An 18,012-nucleotide genomic window follows, 5' to 3' on the forward strand; every position below is an offset into this window, starting at 1 on the left:
AATAATAATAATAATAATAATAATAATAATATCCTTCTCAACCAGCCAGACAAGTCATCAGTAGCTGAGCACTCTCTATCGTTGGGTTATGATATCGTGTGCCAAGATGTTCGAGCTCTTACCCGCACTAAACATTACAGGTCTAGGGTTATACGGGAAGCTGTGGAAATACGTAATATACGAATATACACTTCCAAGTTATGGTCATTTATGAAACCGCCTACACACAGGCAACACGGCTATGACAACCTACAATGTAAGTTTACTTTTCCACATAGTCCCCAAGAGACTGTAAACTTTTCTCGGAACGGTCAACCAACTTTTCGATTCCAGGTGCGTAGAAATCGCCTCCGGCGCAATGTAACCACCTGGAGACAGTTTCTTTTACCTCCTCATCGTTTCGGAATCGTCGTCCACCGAGATCCTTTTTCAGTTTAGCGAACACACGATAATCGCATGGTGCTAAGTCTGGAACGTATGGAGGATGTTGCAATATCTCACAATTGAATCGCTACAGCAGCTCACAGGTTTGGCGGGCCTTGTGAGGTGTTGTGTCATCGTGCAACAAAATCACGTTGGTGGACGACGATTTAGAAACTATGAGGAGGTGAATGCAGCTGTCACCAGGTGGTTACGTAGCGCTGGAGGTGATTTCTACGCATCCGGAATCGAAAAGTTGGTTGACCGTTCCGAGAAAAGTTTACAGTCTCTTGGGGACTATGTGGAAAAGTAAACTTACATTGTAGGTTGTCATAGCGTTATTGCCTATATACAGGCGGTTTCATAAATGGCCATAACTTGGAGGTGTAACGTACTCTTTGATTCGCCCTCGTATTATTAAGAAAATATTGAAGACTTCTGCTTGTTACTCTTAAGGGAGGGACTAGAGAGTGAGCGACAGGCGTTTTAAGCCCTGGCACCATCTGACACGGCCTTGCCTTTCAGATATTATGCTATAACGATATAAACACCAATAAATCCTCACACCCTTCTCATAAGACGACCCGCGAACTCTTTATGGCTGAAAGGCGGAGTAGTCCATAGTTGTAAAGACAGTGTGCCCTTACAGTACAATTGACTAAAACACTTTTCCCATTCTCCCGAAAGAGGGAAAGATAAACGTCCATTAACAGCCTACATAAAGCAAAAGGAGAAACCTCTAAGAGATTTATTACTACGTGAAGCGGGGAGGAGGGCTACAGAGCGCCAGATCCCTTATCGATTACAAGCGAGGCGCTCGATAATAGAGACGAAAGTATTGAAAGACTTCCTCATAACTTAGATTTGAAACCAAGTCGAATAGGTAGCGTAACTCTGATTGATATTTAGAGTTCATGAAAAACGTGGATAATTGGCCTGGTTGTCACAAGAAATCACAATTAATTAAATTAACTTATGATTTTTATATGCATGAGGAAATTTACGTTTTGATTGTTATTTAGAACACAGAACTACTATAAACACTCTTCCTCACAAAATACTGGGATGACTATCTCTCTCTCACACTCTGCTTTTACGCAATGGTTAGTTCCCAAGACAGCTGCTTTGATCTGGGCTAAGGGGCTCAGACGCAAGACTGTTGGCTTTCTGAGCTCACGCTGACAGGTTCGATATTGACTCAGTCCCGTGGTACTTGAAGGTGCTCAAATACACCAGCTTCGTATTGGTAAATTTGCCGGCACTTAACAGTGATCCTGTGGGAAAATATTCTGGACTCTAGGAGTCTCCGAAAACCGTAAACACAGTTGGTGGGACGTAAACAAAGTAACATTCTGGCATGTCATTTTCAAGTGTTTAAATACCGCACTTACTCGCGTAGTATATCTCGAACTTTTTCTCCCAAAAACTTGAGTTTAAAAATGAGAGTGTGAGATATATGCAGGGACTTAGAAATTAGACCTTTATTAACTCATAAAACTAATAAAGCATCACACTTTCATATAATACAGCATATTGCATTTTATTACGTTCCGCAGCAATATTTTCATCCAACAAGGGGACTGCTAGACTTTGAACTACGCATGGATATGCATGCTTGTCGCTTTTACATTAGCGATGTATGCCAGAATTACTTTTCCCTTAATTCCATAACAAAAATTAGAGTGCGTGAAATATCATCATCATCATCATCATCATCTGTTTACCCTCCAGGTTCGGCTTTTCCCTCGGATTCAGCGAGGGATCCCACCTCTACCGCCTCAAGGGCAGTGTCCTGGAGCTTCAGACTCTTGGTCGGGGGATACAACTGGGGAGAATGACCAGTACCTCGCCCAGGAGGCCTCACCTGCTATGCTGAACAGGGGCCTTGTGGAGGGATGGGAAGATTGGAAGGGATAGACAAGGAAGAGGGAAGGAAGCGGCCGTGGCCTTAAGTTAGGTACCATCCCGGCATTCGCATGGAGGAGAAGTGGGGAAACCACGGAAAACCACTTCCAGGATGGCTGAGGTGGAAATCGAACCCACCTCTACTCAGTTGACCTCCCGAGGCTGAGTGGATCCCGTTCCAGCCCTCGTACCACTTTTTAAATTTTCGTGGCAGAGCCGGGAATCGAACCCGGACCTCCGGGGTTGGCAGCTAATCACGCTAACCACTACACCACAGAGGCAGACGCGTGAAATATACGGTGCCGAAATAAACACGGTGGTTACTGATATATCGTGATGAGTGAGTGAATGGTATTCCATAAACTCCTGAGAGATAACATTCCAGCATCCTGCCGTCTAATAAAATCTTAAGCAGTTGAAGGGACGCTGTAAAAATGACTCTCTCCTTCCCCTCAATATTAACTCATAGCTCTTGCCAAACGGCATAATTCCAGCATGGTAAATTTACCTCCTGGGATGATGCATTGCTCCAAGGGTATGCAGTATATAGAAGCCATATTTTTATATTGAAATTCAATCCTTACTAAAATAACACTGTTCTACAAAAAAGTCCTCTTTATGGAGGAAAAATGTTATTCTTATAGACATTCTAACGCTGAATTCAAATCTGTTTTTAGTTTTCATAGATTAGGGATAGTTTAAGGGTAATCCGATTTTTAATTTCCTTAAATATTTTCATATATACGGTATATCGTAGTTGCCGGGACAAAACCTCCCATGTGAAATATTTTAGCTTAGAAATTTGGCCGGTAAGGTTCTGTCATCTATTGAATATTGACAAGGCATTCTCGCTCTTCATAATGTACGTGCTGCGGGTCAGTATATCTCCAAAAATATTATCACATAGGAGGTTTTGTCCCGGCAGCGACGATATATAGCTTTAATTTAGTCATAGACATACTGACTGACGTTCAATTAAGGGGCCCTATAAACATTAGGAGAGTAACAGAAGGTGATAGTTGAAGTGCTCACGTAACGTTCTCACTTCTCAACAGTCATTCACAGAAAAGTTTATAAAAAATGGAAAATATGGACAGAAATGTGCCTCCGCAAAGTTTCATGTCTTATTTTTTCCTTTTGTATTGAGCATTCTTCTTGTTACGAATTAAACTCTAGCAATAATCGGCTAATATTATGGACATTAATTTCCCTTTATACCGTTTCTCCGTGGTAGCTTACATCTTTGTGAAATCCTTCTCCATGCTCATCTGATACTTCACTATAACTCTCTGGAAAGAAGTCTAGATGCGAGTCCATGAAACGTACTTCCAAGGACAAACTACATCCCAAATATTTATAAGTTTTGTTCAATTCATTTCACAAACTCTCTATATTTTGGGTGTCTTCTTCTTCCAAGGAAGTTTTGTGTTACTTTCTTGAAACATACCTAGGCTCGTTTATCTTTGTCAGGCATACAGACATATCGAATAGAAATACAAAAGAAGAGAATTTTCACCGAAATACTCTGTTGGAAATAAATAAATAAATAAATAAATAAATAAATAAATAAATAAATAAATAAATAAATAAATAAATAAATAAATAAATAAATTGGTAGAAATCGTCGCATTCTCACTGTGATTTTGAGGTTAACATGTCACTCTATCTGAACAATAACATCAATGTCTGAAAGAGAATCAGAAATAGTAAAGTTAATGTTGCCAACAATTTAATTTTCATTTCAGAAACGTGCCATATTTGCCTCAAACAACGATACCACATATGATATATATGTTGAGATTAATGGAAAACTGTCGCTGATAGCGCAATTATGATTGCAGATTTGAATTTAGCAATGTGAATTCCTTTATAATTACACATTTTCATCCCAGAAATGGAATCTTTGTAGAACAGTGCTATTATTTATTCATCTCAGTACACTTGCTATGATACAATACCTTTTGTAGTTTGCAATTTGCGTGAATTATTTAGGAGTTATAGTAGTTTTAGTGAAAGCACAAACAGTTTAGCTGGGCTGAGTGGCTCAGGCGATTAAGTCGCTGGCCTTCTAACCCCATCTTGGCAGGTTCGATCCTGGCTCAGTCCGGTGGTATTTGAAGGTGCTTAAATCCGACGGCCTCGTGTCGGTAGATTTACTGGCACGCAAAAGAACTCCTGCGGGACTACATTCCGGCACCTCGGCGTCTCCGGAGACCGTAAAAGTAGTTAGTGGGGCGTAAAGCAAATAACATTATTATTTAACAAACAGTTTAAATATGGCACAGAGAGAAAGAACTATAAGGTGGCAGGAAGAGCCTTGGGAAAACGTCGCGCTGAGCTACGCGAATGAGCGCATCATATTGTTTAATTTTTTCTCAGGAAAGAAAATATTATAAAGCTTATCACCATAAATTCAAAATTGCTAATACCGTATACAAAAATGGCGTGCATCTCTAGTGTATTATGAACCATATTCCAGAACAACCGAGGAGGTGAAATGCAATTCTTGAATGCAGGAGGTGTACAGAAGTGCAGGAACCAGAAGTCTTATCTGTTTATATTACCATTGAAATTGCTTGTCTTTCCAGTGGTGGGTGGAGTATTGAGTGATTGTTCTTTCCATCGGGGCGTGTAAAGGTAATTATCCAGAGCAAACGTTCGTCACCCCGCCAGCTGCCGGTTCTGCAACCCGCAAGACATTCGCACTATGCAGGACAGCTTACCACATAGGGGCTCGTAGGTAGTTGCTAAATGAAAGCGCTCTGATTGAGGACAATGACTCTCCAACAGCTTTCTTTCATCGTAATCTAAAAATCCATCGGTCTCGACAATGCAGTCGCATATCTTCAGGAATGTATTTTATGCAGTGCTTGGCTAGTGAGTCTGAATTACCTCAGCACTTAAGACGGCGGGTGATGTTGCGGCGAATATTATTTTAAAGAGCGTAATAACACGGTCATCAGCAACTACATATGCTGCAAACATTATTATTATTATTATTATTATTATTATTATTATTATTATTATTATTATTATACTCTAAGTGTGTATTATATTACTAGATGGAGGTCTTAAAACAACAGTGTCCCAAACCATGATAAAATGTTCCCTGTTACAACTAGAGCCTTGAGCGGATATACAACGTAACATCCGCATCCGCAAATGCTTATCCGCGGGTATTATAAATATTTACATGCATTATATTACCAAAGATATTGAAACAGATAGATCTGTTAACAAAATACAATAGGCCTGACACCTGGTATCAGAACCCCTACAGTCACAGGTTTATGTGATGCGACAACTACCGACATACTGACCTTTGTTCGTTTCTTCCACTAACTGCAGACAGAATCCAGATAGGCATAGGTCAGATTCACGGCTTTATGATCTCAAGGTTCTAAATATCATCATCCTCCCATACCAATGTCAAGGGTCGCCTAACTACAAGCAAAAGTAAGAGTAACTTATACCTGAGTGAAGATCAATAAACGTCATTATTTAGAAATTATCCGCACTAGCATACAGTTTGTATCCGCCGAGACACTAACTTCGCGGGTATCCGCAATCGTGCAGGGCTCTAGTTAGAACTCCTCTCCTTGGCGACAAAAAGCAACTGACGTTGGCATCACTGGTAAAAGTAGAAACCTTCGTTAGAAGATATTTAACTCACAACAGCAACAACTGCAGTGGCATGAAAAGGATACCATCGCTGACAAAGAAAGACTTTTCCAACCTCTCCGGAAGATAGGGATTTCTGGTCGTTTAACATGGACTTTCCATCCTCCCTTCTTTGGCACGGCGAGTGCGCGTTTGGGGCGAGGAACACGCCGTTAACTTGAAGCCAGACCGTACTTCCATTTTTGACTAAAAGTAGCGTCTTTCAGCAGAACTTCATACGAGCGAAACTTTTAATTCGGCAGTGATCACTGTCATTTGCTAAGCAAACGCAGCGATTATATTTGAACATAATTTCATACCATCGAGCAGTATATTTCAGCAGTTACCTCTATCACATACTCATTTATCATGCAATTATAGTAAGATCTACCATCAGGATAAAATAGAAATTACCGAGCTCGATAGCTGCAGTCGCTTAAGTGCGGCCAGTATCCAGTAATCGGGAGATAGTGTGTTCGAGCCCCACTGTTGGCAGCCCTGAAGATGGTTTTCCGTGATTTCCCATTATCACACCAGGCAAATGCCGGGCTGTACCTTAATTAAGGCCACGGCCGCTTCCTGCCACTTCCTAGGGGTTTCCTATCCCATCGTCGCCATAAGACATATCTGTGTCGGTGCGACGAAAAGGAAATAGCAAAAAAAAAAAAAACAAAAAAAAAAAAAACCCCTTTCACATCGAAATATGCTTTGTTTGTTATCTGACAATACGTATTTATAGACATGATATGGGCTTTTGGGCGTATGCCTTGTCAAGAAAGCAAGGTGAAACTCTTTACGTTCCTCAGAGAACTTTGCTCCGAAAATCTCGATTGTTCACGAGGAAGCCTTTACAATAATGAGGGTTTGAATTTAAGAACGCTTTACCGTTGGAGCTGTAGTGGTACGCTCGTTCGTCACCAGGTGGCTCGCTGAATGCTGTCACAGCGCTCCAAGCGGGAGCTGACGACAACATGCCAAGCCATGGAACATCTCGGTGAAAGAGCGAGAAAGGAAGTCAAAGACTTAGGAGTACTGACGAGAGTGCAACGAAAGTGGAATTAGCCTGCGTCACGGAACGGCAGGGAGACTGTGTAAACCTGGCCCACGGATGGCCGTAGAAATGAATAATAAGAATAAGAATATGAATTTCACGTCCCACTTTACAGTTATCGGAGACGCCGAAGTGCTAGAAATTTTCTTTCGCAAGAGTTCTTCCACATGCCGGTAAATCTAACGACACGAAGATGGCATGTTTGAGCATCTTCAAAGTACTATATGCCTGAGCTGAGTTTGAACCCAGCATCATGGTATTAGATCTATCATCAGGGTCACTCAGCCATGCAGCATAGTTCAAATATGACTTCACCACCTGGTTTTTAATGGTGAAAACATTTCTTAGCAGACAAAGTACGGGTCCCCATATCACAGAAAACGTAATATTAAGCAATTTCCTCAATTGTGCCGAAAGTTGAAGGGCTAAAAGGGCCCGGAAAGGTTTCAAATTGTGAGTCTTGGATAGCTCCATTAAACTTAAAGAAACGAATTTCGAAAATCATTTCCGGCCTAAATGCAGTTCCGAAAAAACACCCTAAAATCGCGTGTTTTTTACTCGTTTTATTTTTTATTCAAATTTTAGCCAAATCAACTTATTTACATAATTCTCCGTATAATATGTTCCTTGGTTCAATACCCTGATTTCTTGAAAAATGTCCACACCGAATATAGCATAAGTGAAACTCTGCATTCCCTCACATTAGCGCTCGTAGTGGTAGAAAAAGGCAAACTGTTAATCTAATCACGCCTGACTGGATCCCTCGAGCTAGAGCGATGCATCAAGTCGGCCGTGATCTAATCAACCGGATAACGATGATTAAGAAAAGGATTGTAATTTTTAGGAATAAAGAATATATTCTCATAATTTATTATATTTTATTTACCTAAAATTCCTAGCTCATTTCCATAATATGTTTTCAACATTGGATAGCTTACCTGAAGGGCTAGAACTGTGGATTTTTCTGCCATTTTCAGAGCGCATTTGTACTTCTGTAAGGCTGGGAGTGTATACAAATCTTATTCTTCTACCCCTGCAGCCACATGGGAAAAGGGAGAGATGCCCAATTTTCTTTATAGCTTTTAAATGAAACGCTGCTGCGGTAATTAAGCTTCTAGTACCCCCTCTGAAGCTTTAGAAATGAAACAGTCTTGTGGAAGAAACTTTTAAAGGGGAAATTAAGACAGGAGGAATTCTTACCGTTTGCTGTAATGTGAATACTCTCCGGAGGATATTTCCCTGTCTTCAAGGACGATTCACCGAGTGAACTAACATGGTTCGATTGTCAAATGTTAATGAAGTTGAGAAGACGACGTTAAACTTTTATGCAGTCTAATGACAAAGTGCTTCTCCTGGGACGGAGAAGAACGCTGTAGCCATTACCGAAAGTGGTAGATGGTAACCAAACAAAGCCGTGTCTTTACTAATGACCCATGTTAGGCATGGGTTCTCAGATTCTTTATGGTCCCCTCTGGCAACAAAAAAATCTACCGCTCTATGTTCAATATTCAGTATCTGGACACTGCTTTACCATGTAACTCTGTCTATATTTTCTTATGATGCGTTCTTCAATAAAAGAACTTTTGCTCGGCACTTTGTCCATTAAAAATGGATTTTCTCGAACACTTATGTCTCGTTTTCGTGTCCTTATAAAACAATCCCTGATAGCGCAATTCTGATTTCAGATTTGAATTTAGCAATGTAAATTCCTTTACAATGAGATATTTTCACCCCACAAATGGAACCTTTGTAGAACAGTGTTATTTATTCACCTCCGTACACTTACTATGGTAAAATACCCTTTTTATTTTGCAATATGCACGAATATTTAGGAGTTATAGTAGTTTTAGTGAAAGGACAAATGGTTTAAATATCGCGCGGAGAGAAAGGAGCGAACTAACTGGGAGGTGGTGTAGTGGTTAGTCTGATTAGCTGCCATCCCCGGAGCCCCGACTTCGATTCCGGGCTCTGCCACGAAATTTGAAAAGTGGTACGAGGGCTGGAACCGGGACCATTCAGCCTCGGGAGGTCAACTGAGTAGAGGGGGTTCAATGCCCACCTCAGCCATCCTCGAAGTAGTTTTCCGTGGTTTCCCACTTCCCCTCCAGGCAAATGACGAGATGATACCTAACTTAATACCACGGCCGCTTCCTTCCCTCTTCCTTGTCTATCCCTTCCAATGTTTGTGTCCCCTCATAAGGCTCCTGTTCAGCACATCAGGTGAGGCCGGCTGAGCGAGGTTCTGGTCGTCCTCTCCAGTTGTATCCCACGACCTAAAGTCTTACGCTCCAGGATACTGCCCTTGAGACCATAGATGTGGGATCCCTCACTGAGTTCGAGGGGAAAACTAACCCTGGAGGGTAAATGGATTAAGAAAGAAAGAAAGAAAGAAAGAAAGAAAGAAAGAAAGAAAGAAAGAAAGATGTAACAACATTGTGGAATGTGTTCCCTGTAATTATCTTTGAATAGGCATTTAATGTAAAAGGTGAAATGTGTTTATCAGCGAGAAGCACCACTGGGAACGCCAATGTCAATTGACGGCAGTCGAGCGTTAACTAATCCCTTCCATCCTTAATCATAAACATTACAGTAGGAGTTTCTAATCTTAATTATATCAGGGTGTGCCCTTTCTGTGTGACCAAACTAAACTACCTCGTCACAGTTGACAGGAATCTTGAGGAAAGAATAAGGGAAAATTACTGTGTGTGGGTATGATGGTAATTGCAGTCGAAAAGGGCATAAGCATCCTCCAAGGGATGGAACGTAATTCCTGAGAACCAATAATTTTTAGATGTTGTAATAAGGGATTATTTTATAAAAATTAACATTTTCAATTTTTAAGTGATGTTCAAACAGAAACCTGAAAAGACTGAATGATAGGCAGTGAACTGGAGACTGGAACCAATTGAACCTTTCGAGTACTTGCGGTCAACGGTATTTATAAGGAGTTCACAGACAGTCTGCTGGTATATAGCTCTGTTTTGGGGTAATCTTGATTACGGGAAGTAGGTTAAATGCAGAGCTCCAGCGGAATCCGCAAATGCGGATAGCTCGGCTAAGTTAAACTAAGCTAACCTCGACCTCACATTATTGATTGACTGATTATTGAATGATTGATTATCGGTTGATTGATTTATCGGTCTATGACGTCACCTACAAGGGTCATTCAAAAAGTACTTAACCTAATTTAACGTTAGCTATGAGTGCGTAGTTAACCTCAGTGGCTTCCATTCCTAGCCGATATTTTTACGCCTGGCTGCCCTACCTGACGTCACCTACGAAGTTTATTCGAAAAGTACCTGTTTAACGCTAATAATAGTGCGAGCTTAACGTCACCGGCTGCCCTTCATTACGCCTGGCTGTCCTTCCTGATTAACCGTTGATCGATTTATCGGCCTATGACGTCACTTACGAGGGTCATTCAAAAAAGTACTTAACCTAACGCTAGCTGAGTGTGTGAGCTTAACCTCACGCTAACCTCGCTGATGCCCTTTCAGACGCCTGGTTGCCCTTCCTGACGTCACCTACGAGGGTCATTCAAAAGGTACTTAACGTTAACTAAGACTGCGTAGTTAACCTCACTGGCTGCCCTTCCTTACGTCAACCGGCAACAGGACTTAAGAAACGGCAGCCAGTGAGGCTAGCGTAAGGTTAAGCTCACACTCTTAGTTAAAGTTAGGTTAGGTTAAGTACTGTTTAAATGACCTCCTCGTAGGTGACATCATAGGCCGATAAACCATTCATCGATAACCAGGAAGGGCAGCTGGTGAGGTTAAGCTCGCACTCTCAGCTAGCGTTAGGTAGGTACTTTTCGAATAACCCTCGTAGGAGACGTCAGGAAGGGCAGCCATGCGTAAAGAACAGCAGCAAGGAAGGGCAGCCAGTGAGGTTAACTATGCACTCCTAGTTAACGTTAAATTAGGTTCAATACTTTTTGATTCACCCTCGTAGTTGACATCAATCAATCAATCAATCAATCAATCAATCAATCAATCAATCAATCAATCAATCAATCAATCAATCAATCAATCAAAATGAATAACTTAGCCGAACAATCCGCAATTGCGGATTCCGCCGGAGCCCTGCGTTTACCCTGCTGCGGGAGTTACAGTAGGGTGGGCTCAGGGTATTTATTGATAACCTAGAAGAAAAAGGCATTAAAGTAGCGAGAATGGTTGCTGGTGCAAACAGGCAGGAACCAAACGAAGGATAAAACATTCGGCAATGATAAGAAGGATATGATAGAAATGAACGCGCTCAATGGAGGGATGAATATAGAAGGAATTTTCCAGGCTCGTAAGTCGTTGTCGAATTGGGTTTCTAGCTAAGTTTCTAGTCATTTTAAAACATTTATTCATTATTCAGTGTTTCTAACAATATTTTGACACGAAATAATTTCCAACTTATAAATCTCATTTTTGTTTCGTATTGGCATCAACTCAACTCAACTAAGGTTAGGTTAGGTTAGGCTAGGTTAGGTTAGAGTGAAGGCGGAATCCCATCTTCCAATACTTACTTGTTTTATTTACTGCATAGTCTAGTTACATTATTTTTAAAAAGTACATGTTTCGTTCCTAATGCGGAACATCTTCAGCTATGAAAGGGGGTACAAAAATCGGCACAAACGAAATAAAAGCACTTATGATGATGGTAATAATGATAATAATAATGATGATAGCTGACGAGGTAAGGGAAGAAGTAAACGTAGCTGGACCGGCCGGGAGACACTTCAACATCTTAAAACTTCACAACAAAACTTCAATTTCGGTTATTCTACAGGAGTTTCTCCCGGTCATCGTATTTTCAATTTTACATTTAAAAAATTAAGTCTATCTTCAAGATACTGTATTTAAAGTACATATTTCTCCTGCATTTTCAAGAAAGAAGATCCCTTACATAGGGATTTTGTCTCAACCTTGAACATTGACTTGTTGTGTGGTTTGGCTCAATATGAAGGGACAGTTTATCTCATCATTATCATTATCATCATCATCACCATCATCATAAGCGTTTTTATTTCGTTTGTGTTGATTTTTATACCCTGTTTTTTAGCTGAACATGTATCGCATTAGGAACGAAACATTTACTATTCTTTAAAATAATGCAACAAGATTTTAAGCTGGAATACGTTTTATAATTACACAGACTAGCAGTAAAAAAACAAAACAAATAAGTATTCGAAGGTGGGACTCCTCCTTCAACCTAACCTTTGTTACGTATGAATTTTGAGTGAAATGTAATACGCAGACGTTACAAGCCCCATTTTTCAAATTGTTAGTTCATCCGGAAGTATATTTCTTGTTTCATTTGTGTGCGTGGGTGATCGTGTAAAGTTTGCCTAATGGCGTGTAAGAGTGAAGTGTGTGTATAACTGGGGCTAGAGTCCAGAGAGAGTCGGGATATAGCCTAGGATGTAATTGTCTCCCTTGAAATGCTGGAGACCGTGTAAGCAAAGAGACTTGCAGTATTTTATTTCCACACAAATGATGGAACGAGGTGGCCCTAGGGCGCTGAACCTATGAACTCTGCAGTGGAATAATGGCTTTTTAATTTCTCATTCAACGCATGCTGGGTGGTTGAGAATTGATTGTCCACGGGCTGTCTCCATGGCCATTGTTACCTAAACCAGCCAGATCCCTTTCAATTTTCTTCAGCCGGTCACACATTTGAGAGCCAATGATTGTCGTGTCCACGAGAAGGTGAAATCACGCAGATTTATCGTTCAATTCTCTGTTCTGTCCAGTACTAGCCGAGAAGAGAGCAGACTGAAGGCGCTCGCAATGCGGGACGGAATTACTGCATTAATGGGGTGAAAGTTCCTTATGGCGATCATTGTAAGTATCTAGGTGCTAATATAAGGAAAGATCTTCATTGGGGTAATCACATAAATGGGATTGTAAATAAAGGGTACAGATCTCTGCGCATGGTAATGAGGGTGTTTAGGGGTTGTAGTAAGGATGTAAAAGAGAGGTCATATAAGTCTCTGGTAAGACGCCAATTAGAGTATGGTTCCAGTGTATGGGGACCTCACCAGGATTACTTGCTCCAAGAACTGGAAAAAAATCCAAAGAAAAGCAGCTCGATTTGTTCTGGGTGATTTTCGACAAAGGAGTAGCGTTACAAAAATGTTGCAAAGTTTGGGCTGAGAAGACTTGGGAGAAAGGAGACGAGCTGCTCGACTAAGTGGTATGTTCCGAGATGTCAGTGGAGAGATGGCGTGGAATAAGACGAATAAGTTTGAGTGGTGTCTACAAAAGTAGGAAAGATCACAACATGAAGATAAAGTTGGAATTCAAGATGACAAATTGGGGCAAATATTCGTTTATAAGAAGGGCGGGTTAGGAATTGGAGTAACTTACCAAAGGAGATGTTCAATAAATTTCCAATTTCTTCGCGATCCTTTAAGAAAAGGCTAGGAAAATAACCGATAGGGAATCTGCCACTTGGGTGACTGCCCTCAATGCAAGTCAGTAGTGACTGTATTTTATATAATGTCTTGAACACAATCAACGACAAGCACAATGTCAATCCAATAGAGTCTACTATAAGATCTATAGCTCAGCAGTGCCGCCACGTCTGTCTTTCTAGGATTCGAGGACACGCCGGTTTTCCTGGAAAAGAAAAGACAGACATCCTCGCAAAAGCAGCTTCCTCATCCAACATAAAAATCACCTACAACAAATCGCCCCCAAGTTATGCAAAAGCCCAAATTAAAACACATCTAATAAGACAGTAGAACAACCTCTGAACATCAAGTACAAAAGGGTCTGTCACAAGAAAATTATTTTCCCCCGACAATTTAGCCCACTCAGTTTCTCTCCGGTCATGGAGAGTGTAAGTGCTACTTTGAACGCTTCAAGATTAACATTGCAGGGCGATTGCTTGTGCTATTGTGGATCTTCACACACAGTGGACCATTTACTGTTCGACTCTGCCATGTTTCGAGAGACAGGACTCGAACTTGAGTGTCACCTAAGCAGTCGTAATGTGGAACTTTCAAAGCCATTATACCATCTGTTTAGGAAATTCTGCTGCTACAAACAGTTCCTTACGTTCATTCACCACATCTTCAATAATTTAGTTTCCTAATTTTGTGTCAAGTACCAATAATGAAAAACAATGGATCAAAACTATAACCCTAATATACTCATGTACAATAAGGTTCAAACTGTTAGGATATTTAATAAATAAATACAATTTTATTTTTAAATTATGATTCATGGATCACATTAAAGTGAGTTAATTTTATTAAATTCACACTTCTTTCCCTTTAATAATAAGCTCTGAGGCTGGCTCCATGGCTAAATGGTTAGCGTGCTGGCCGGAGTCCCGGGTTCGATTCCCGCCAGGGTCGGGAATTTTAACCATAATTGGTTAATTTTTCTGGCACGGAGGCTGGGTGTGTGTGTCGTCTTCATCATCATTTCATCCTCATTACGAAGCGCAGGTCGCCTACGAGTGTCATATCAAAAGACCTGCATCTGGCGAACTGAACTTGTCCTCGGAGACTCCCGGCACTAAAAGACATACGCCATTTAATTTCATAAGTCCTGATGAAAAGAGAGCAAATAATTTGAAAAATCTCCACAATTCGCCTTGTTTATGTACGCGTCTGTGCGTTTCCAAGTACACCTACACAGGAGTGATGACAATATGGGTGACTACCAGTCGGCGACAATTTGATTTTTGTACTGGAAGACAGTTTGGTTGAAAAAAAACTGTGTTGCAGTCTGTAAATTAGTTCTTATGTTAACAGTGATGTTTCATGGCATGACATGGGCTTATGTCGCGTGAAGAAAACAAGGTGAAACTCTTTAAGTTTCGCAGAGAACTTTGCTTCGCGTCTTCAGAAGGAAATCTCGACTCTTCCCGAGGAAGACTTCTACAATAATTAGGGTTGGGATTCACCTCCGTTCTATTCTATGCTGGTGTCTTTCGTTGCATTTTATTTTATTTTATTAGTTTCTATTTACTTCCTCTACCACTTTCGTCCCTGATTCGTCTGATATACTATCTGTTATTCCTCTCTCTCTCTCTCTCTCTCTCTCTCTCTCTCTCTCTCTCTCACACACACACACACACACACACACACACACACACACACACACAGAGAGAGAGAGAGAAAAAGAGAGAGAGAGAGATATAGAACGTCTTAACTGGAGTTTACTGTTGTCGTCAGCTCCCCCTTGGAGCGCTGTGCCAGCAATCTTAGAGCCATCTGGTGACGGATGAAACGTACCACTATAGCCACGAATCTCCGCTGAAGCTGAATTTTATTTTGAGTAATCAAAAATCAAATCAAATCAAAATCTCTTTATTTGCAAATGAGGTGTCTACCTCGGTGGCAAATGGTACACTAAAGCACTAAATTTTAAATTAACAAGAGAATAATTTTTTTTTTTCTAGAATACAATAATATACAATTTATGCTAACATTTTTTTTCTATTAAACAAACAGGTCATCCTTAATAAATTTATATTGTTTACAAAATTCTACTTATAATATCTCCTATACTTACAAACATAGTCAACTCATATACAGTACGTGGAATTACTTCAGATAATACTATGCACTGGTATAAGATTAAAATTTACATTGCATTTATTTACTTCTTTTTTTTACCCATTTTGGAACCTAAGTAGCATAACGACCTGCTGCGTCTTAACCAGAGCCCCCTTTTGCCACCACTTTTCAGAGTTCCTGAAGGGCCTTCGAGGTATAGGAAATTCCCGCCTTTGAGGAGTGCAGGTAGTCGAATCACGTGGAACTACAACTTGATACTGTCATAAGTGTTATTTTAATCATATAAAAACAAACTCGAAGTATTTTGACATTTTAATTACAGCACTTATTATAACAAGTCGTTGAAGACAGAATACATACAATATAGGAACATAAACTTGGAAAAATTCCTTTCGTTTCTTCTGTTTTTTAATCTCAAGCTTTTTCTTCCAGATATATTTCAACAAAAGTTATTGCTGTAAAAATTTATATTGGACTGACTCTGTATAAAATATACAAGACTATGTATAAAGAACAGGTCTTCACTGGTTACAGACATTCGAAATAATCACTCAAGGTTTCTACTGTGCTTTGTCATTATCCGTACATCTTTGTCTATGGACTGTGGACGGCCTGGGCGAGGCAAATCTTCAGTTGATACTCTACCCCGTTCTATATGGCATCTAAGTATAGTCGGTGCACTTAACTCCTGGCCTAGTGACGATTCAGGAGAAGGTTCAAACAGCTCCAACTGCTAATGGCCAAACGCACTAGGGGTGGACAGACAAATAGCTATGTGAAGATACTTAAGTGTGACGGGAAGATATAACTTACTGTAGTACGTTAAGGAGCAATAACACATAAACCTTAAATACTATATTGCACAGTTAATGTCGTACACAATATTTTTAGCTTGTATGGAGAAAATGTTTGCTTCGAGAAATGGATAAATTCATGTAATATAATTTCGAGTAATAGAGAAGTAAATATACATAAGAATAGAACGGACGTTAGGGAAATTGAAGTTATTTCAAGGCACTGAAAATTCGAATAATGGAGGTTTGACTGAATATAAAGAGAAGACTCCCTACAACTTTATTTATATACTGTGGATTTATTGGATTATTTAATTTAGTTAATGGTTTATTAAATGAAGAAGGAAAAATAAAAACAATTCCAACAATAAAATCCAAACTAGCAAGAGAATGAGAGAAACCAAATTATTTTGTTCATATGGACGAAGCTGAGATAAAAGGTGAGTTTACTTACGGCGTCGCAGGACATAGGCGCTTGGAGTTGTCGAACAGAGCCGCGTCCGAGAGCTTCCCGTTTCCTCTGCGCAGAGAAGAGCCGCAGTTCCTTACGCTCTTCATCCGTGAGGCTATGACAGTAGCGCACCTCATTGTCGTGGGGCGGCAGCTGATGGAGCAGTTGGCGTACTCGATATCGCTCGCCGACAGAGTTTACGTACGGCACTTTGTCCTCGGGTAGCGTCGAGAAGTACACGTGAACCTGAAAAGATAAACACGGGACGTGAGAAAATGACATAGCTTGCAGCTAAATTTTACAACAACAACAACAACAACAACAACAACAACAACAACAACAACAACAACAACAACAATAATAATAATAATAATAATAATAATAATAATAATAATAATAATAATAATAATAATAATAATAATAATAATAATAATACCGAGCTCGATAGCTGCAGTCGCTTAAGTGCGGCCAGTATCCAGTATTCGGGAGATACAGTACCGGTTAGAAGTTTAGGACCACGTAAAGAAATTACGAAATGTCATCTAGAACCTAAAATTGTGCCACGAGGTATCTGTACTTTCCTTTCTGAGCTCTCACATCTAATAGGATATATGTCGCCTGATTTCATTGAGTTAGTCCAAATAATGTGGAAGTTATGAATTTTTAACTCTTGGACGGTCACAACAAAAGATCAAAAATTTTGGTTATATAATGTACTGTACACTCTAATTGGTTGCAAGTATCACCGCCAAGATTTTTTTTTGTAGACTTAGAGATAGGTGAGGGCCATTTTAGTACAAATATAAAACTTCCGAAAATATGCGGCACCTTTTTTTTTTTGCGTGTTTAATTTTTTTCGAACCAGGGCCAAAATGGTTGATTTTTCTTTGCCTTTGTCATGTATGGCCCAAGGTCTCAGGATGAGCTATCGGCATGAAACTTATCTGCCCTGATAGTTCCATTTGCACTTTGTGGATGGCAACCAAGAACACATTTCTGATGACGATAGCTCACACTGAGACCTATGACAAGAACAAGGAAAAAACTGACCATTTTAAAGCTGATTTGAAACAAAAAATAAAAGCACAAAAGTCGGTGCCGCATTTTTTCGGATTTTTTCTATTTATACCAAAATGACCTCCAACTACTGCTAAGTCTATAAAAAAATCTTGTTGGTGTTGCTTGAAGCCGATTAGAGTATATAGTA

The 18,012-nt window shown here is 40.1% G+C and overlaps 1 protein-coding gene across 1 annotated transcript in view; it reads right to left on the minus strand.

The window, feature by feature from the left end:
* Positions 1-18,012, minus strand: part of LOC136871590 (protein prickle) — a 283,429-nt gene that overhangs the window by 47,635 nt on the left and 217,782 nt on the right. The window contains exon 2 of the mRNA XM_067145030.2: positions 16,809-17,051. Coding sequence (XP_067001131.2) covers positions 16,809-17,051 — 243 coding nt within the window. The remainder of the gene's footprint in view (positions 1-16,808; positions 17,052-18,012) is intronic.

Source organism: Anabrus simplex, chromosome 4 (genome assembly GCF_040414725.1).
Source record: "Anabrus simplex isolate iqAnaSimp1 chromosome 4, ASM4041472v1, whole genome shotgun sequence".
Taxonomy (NCBI): domain Eukaryota; kingdom Metazoa; phylum Arthropoda; class Insecta; order Orthoptera; family Tettigoniidae; genus Anabrus; species Anabrus simplex.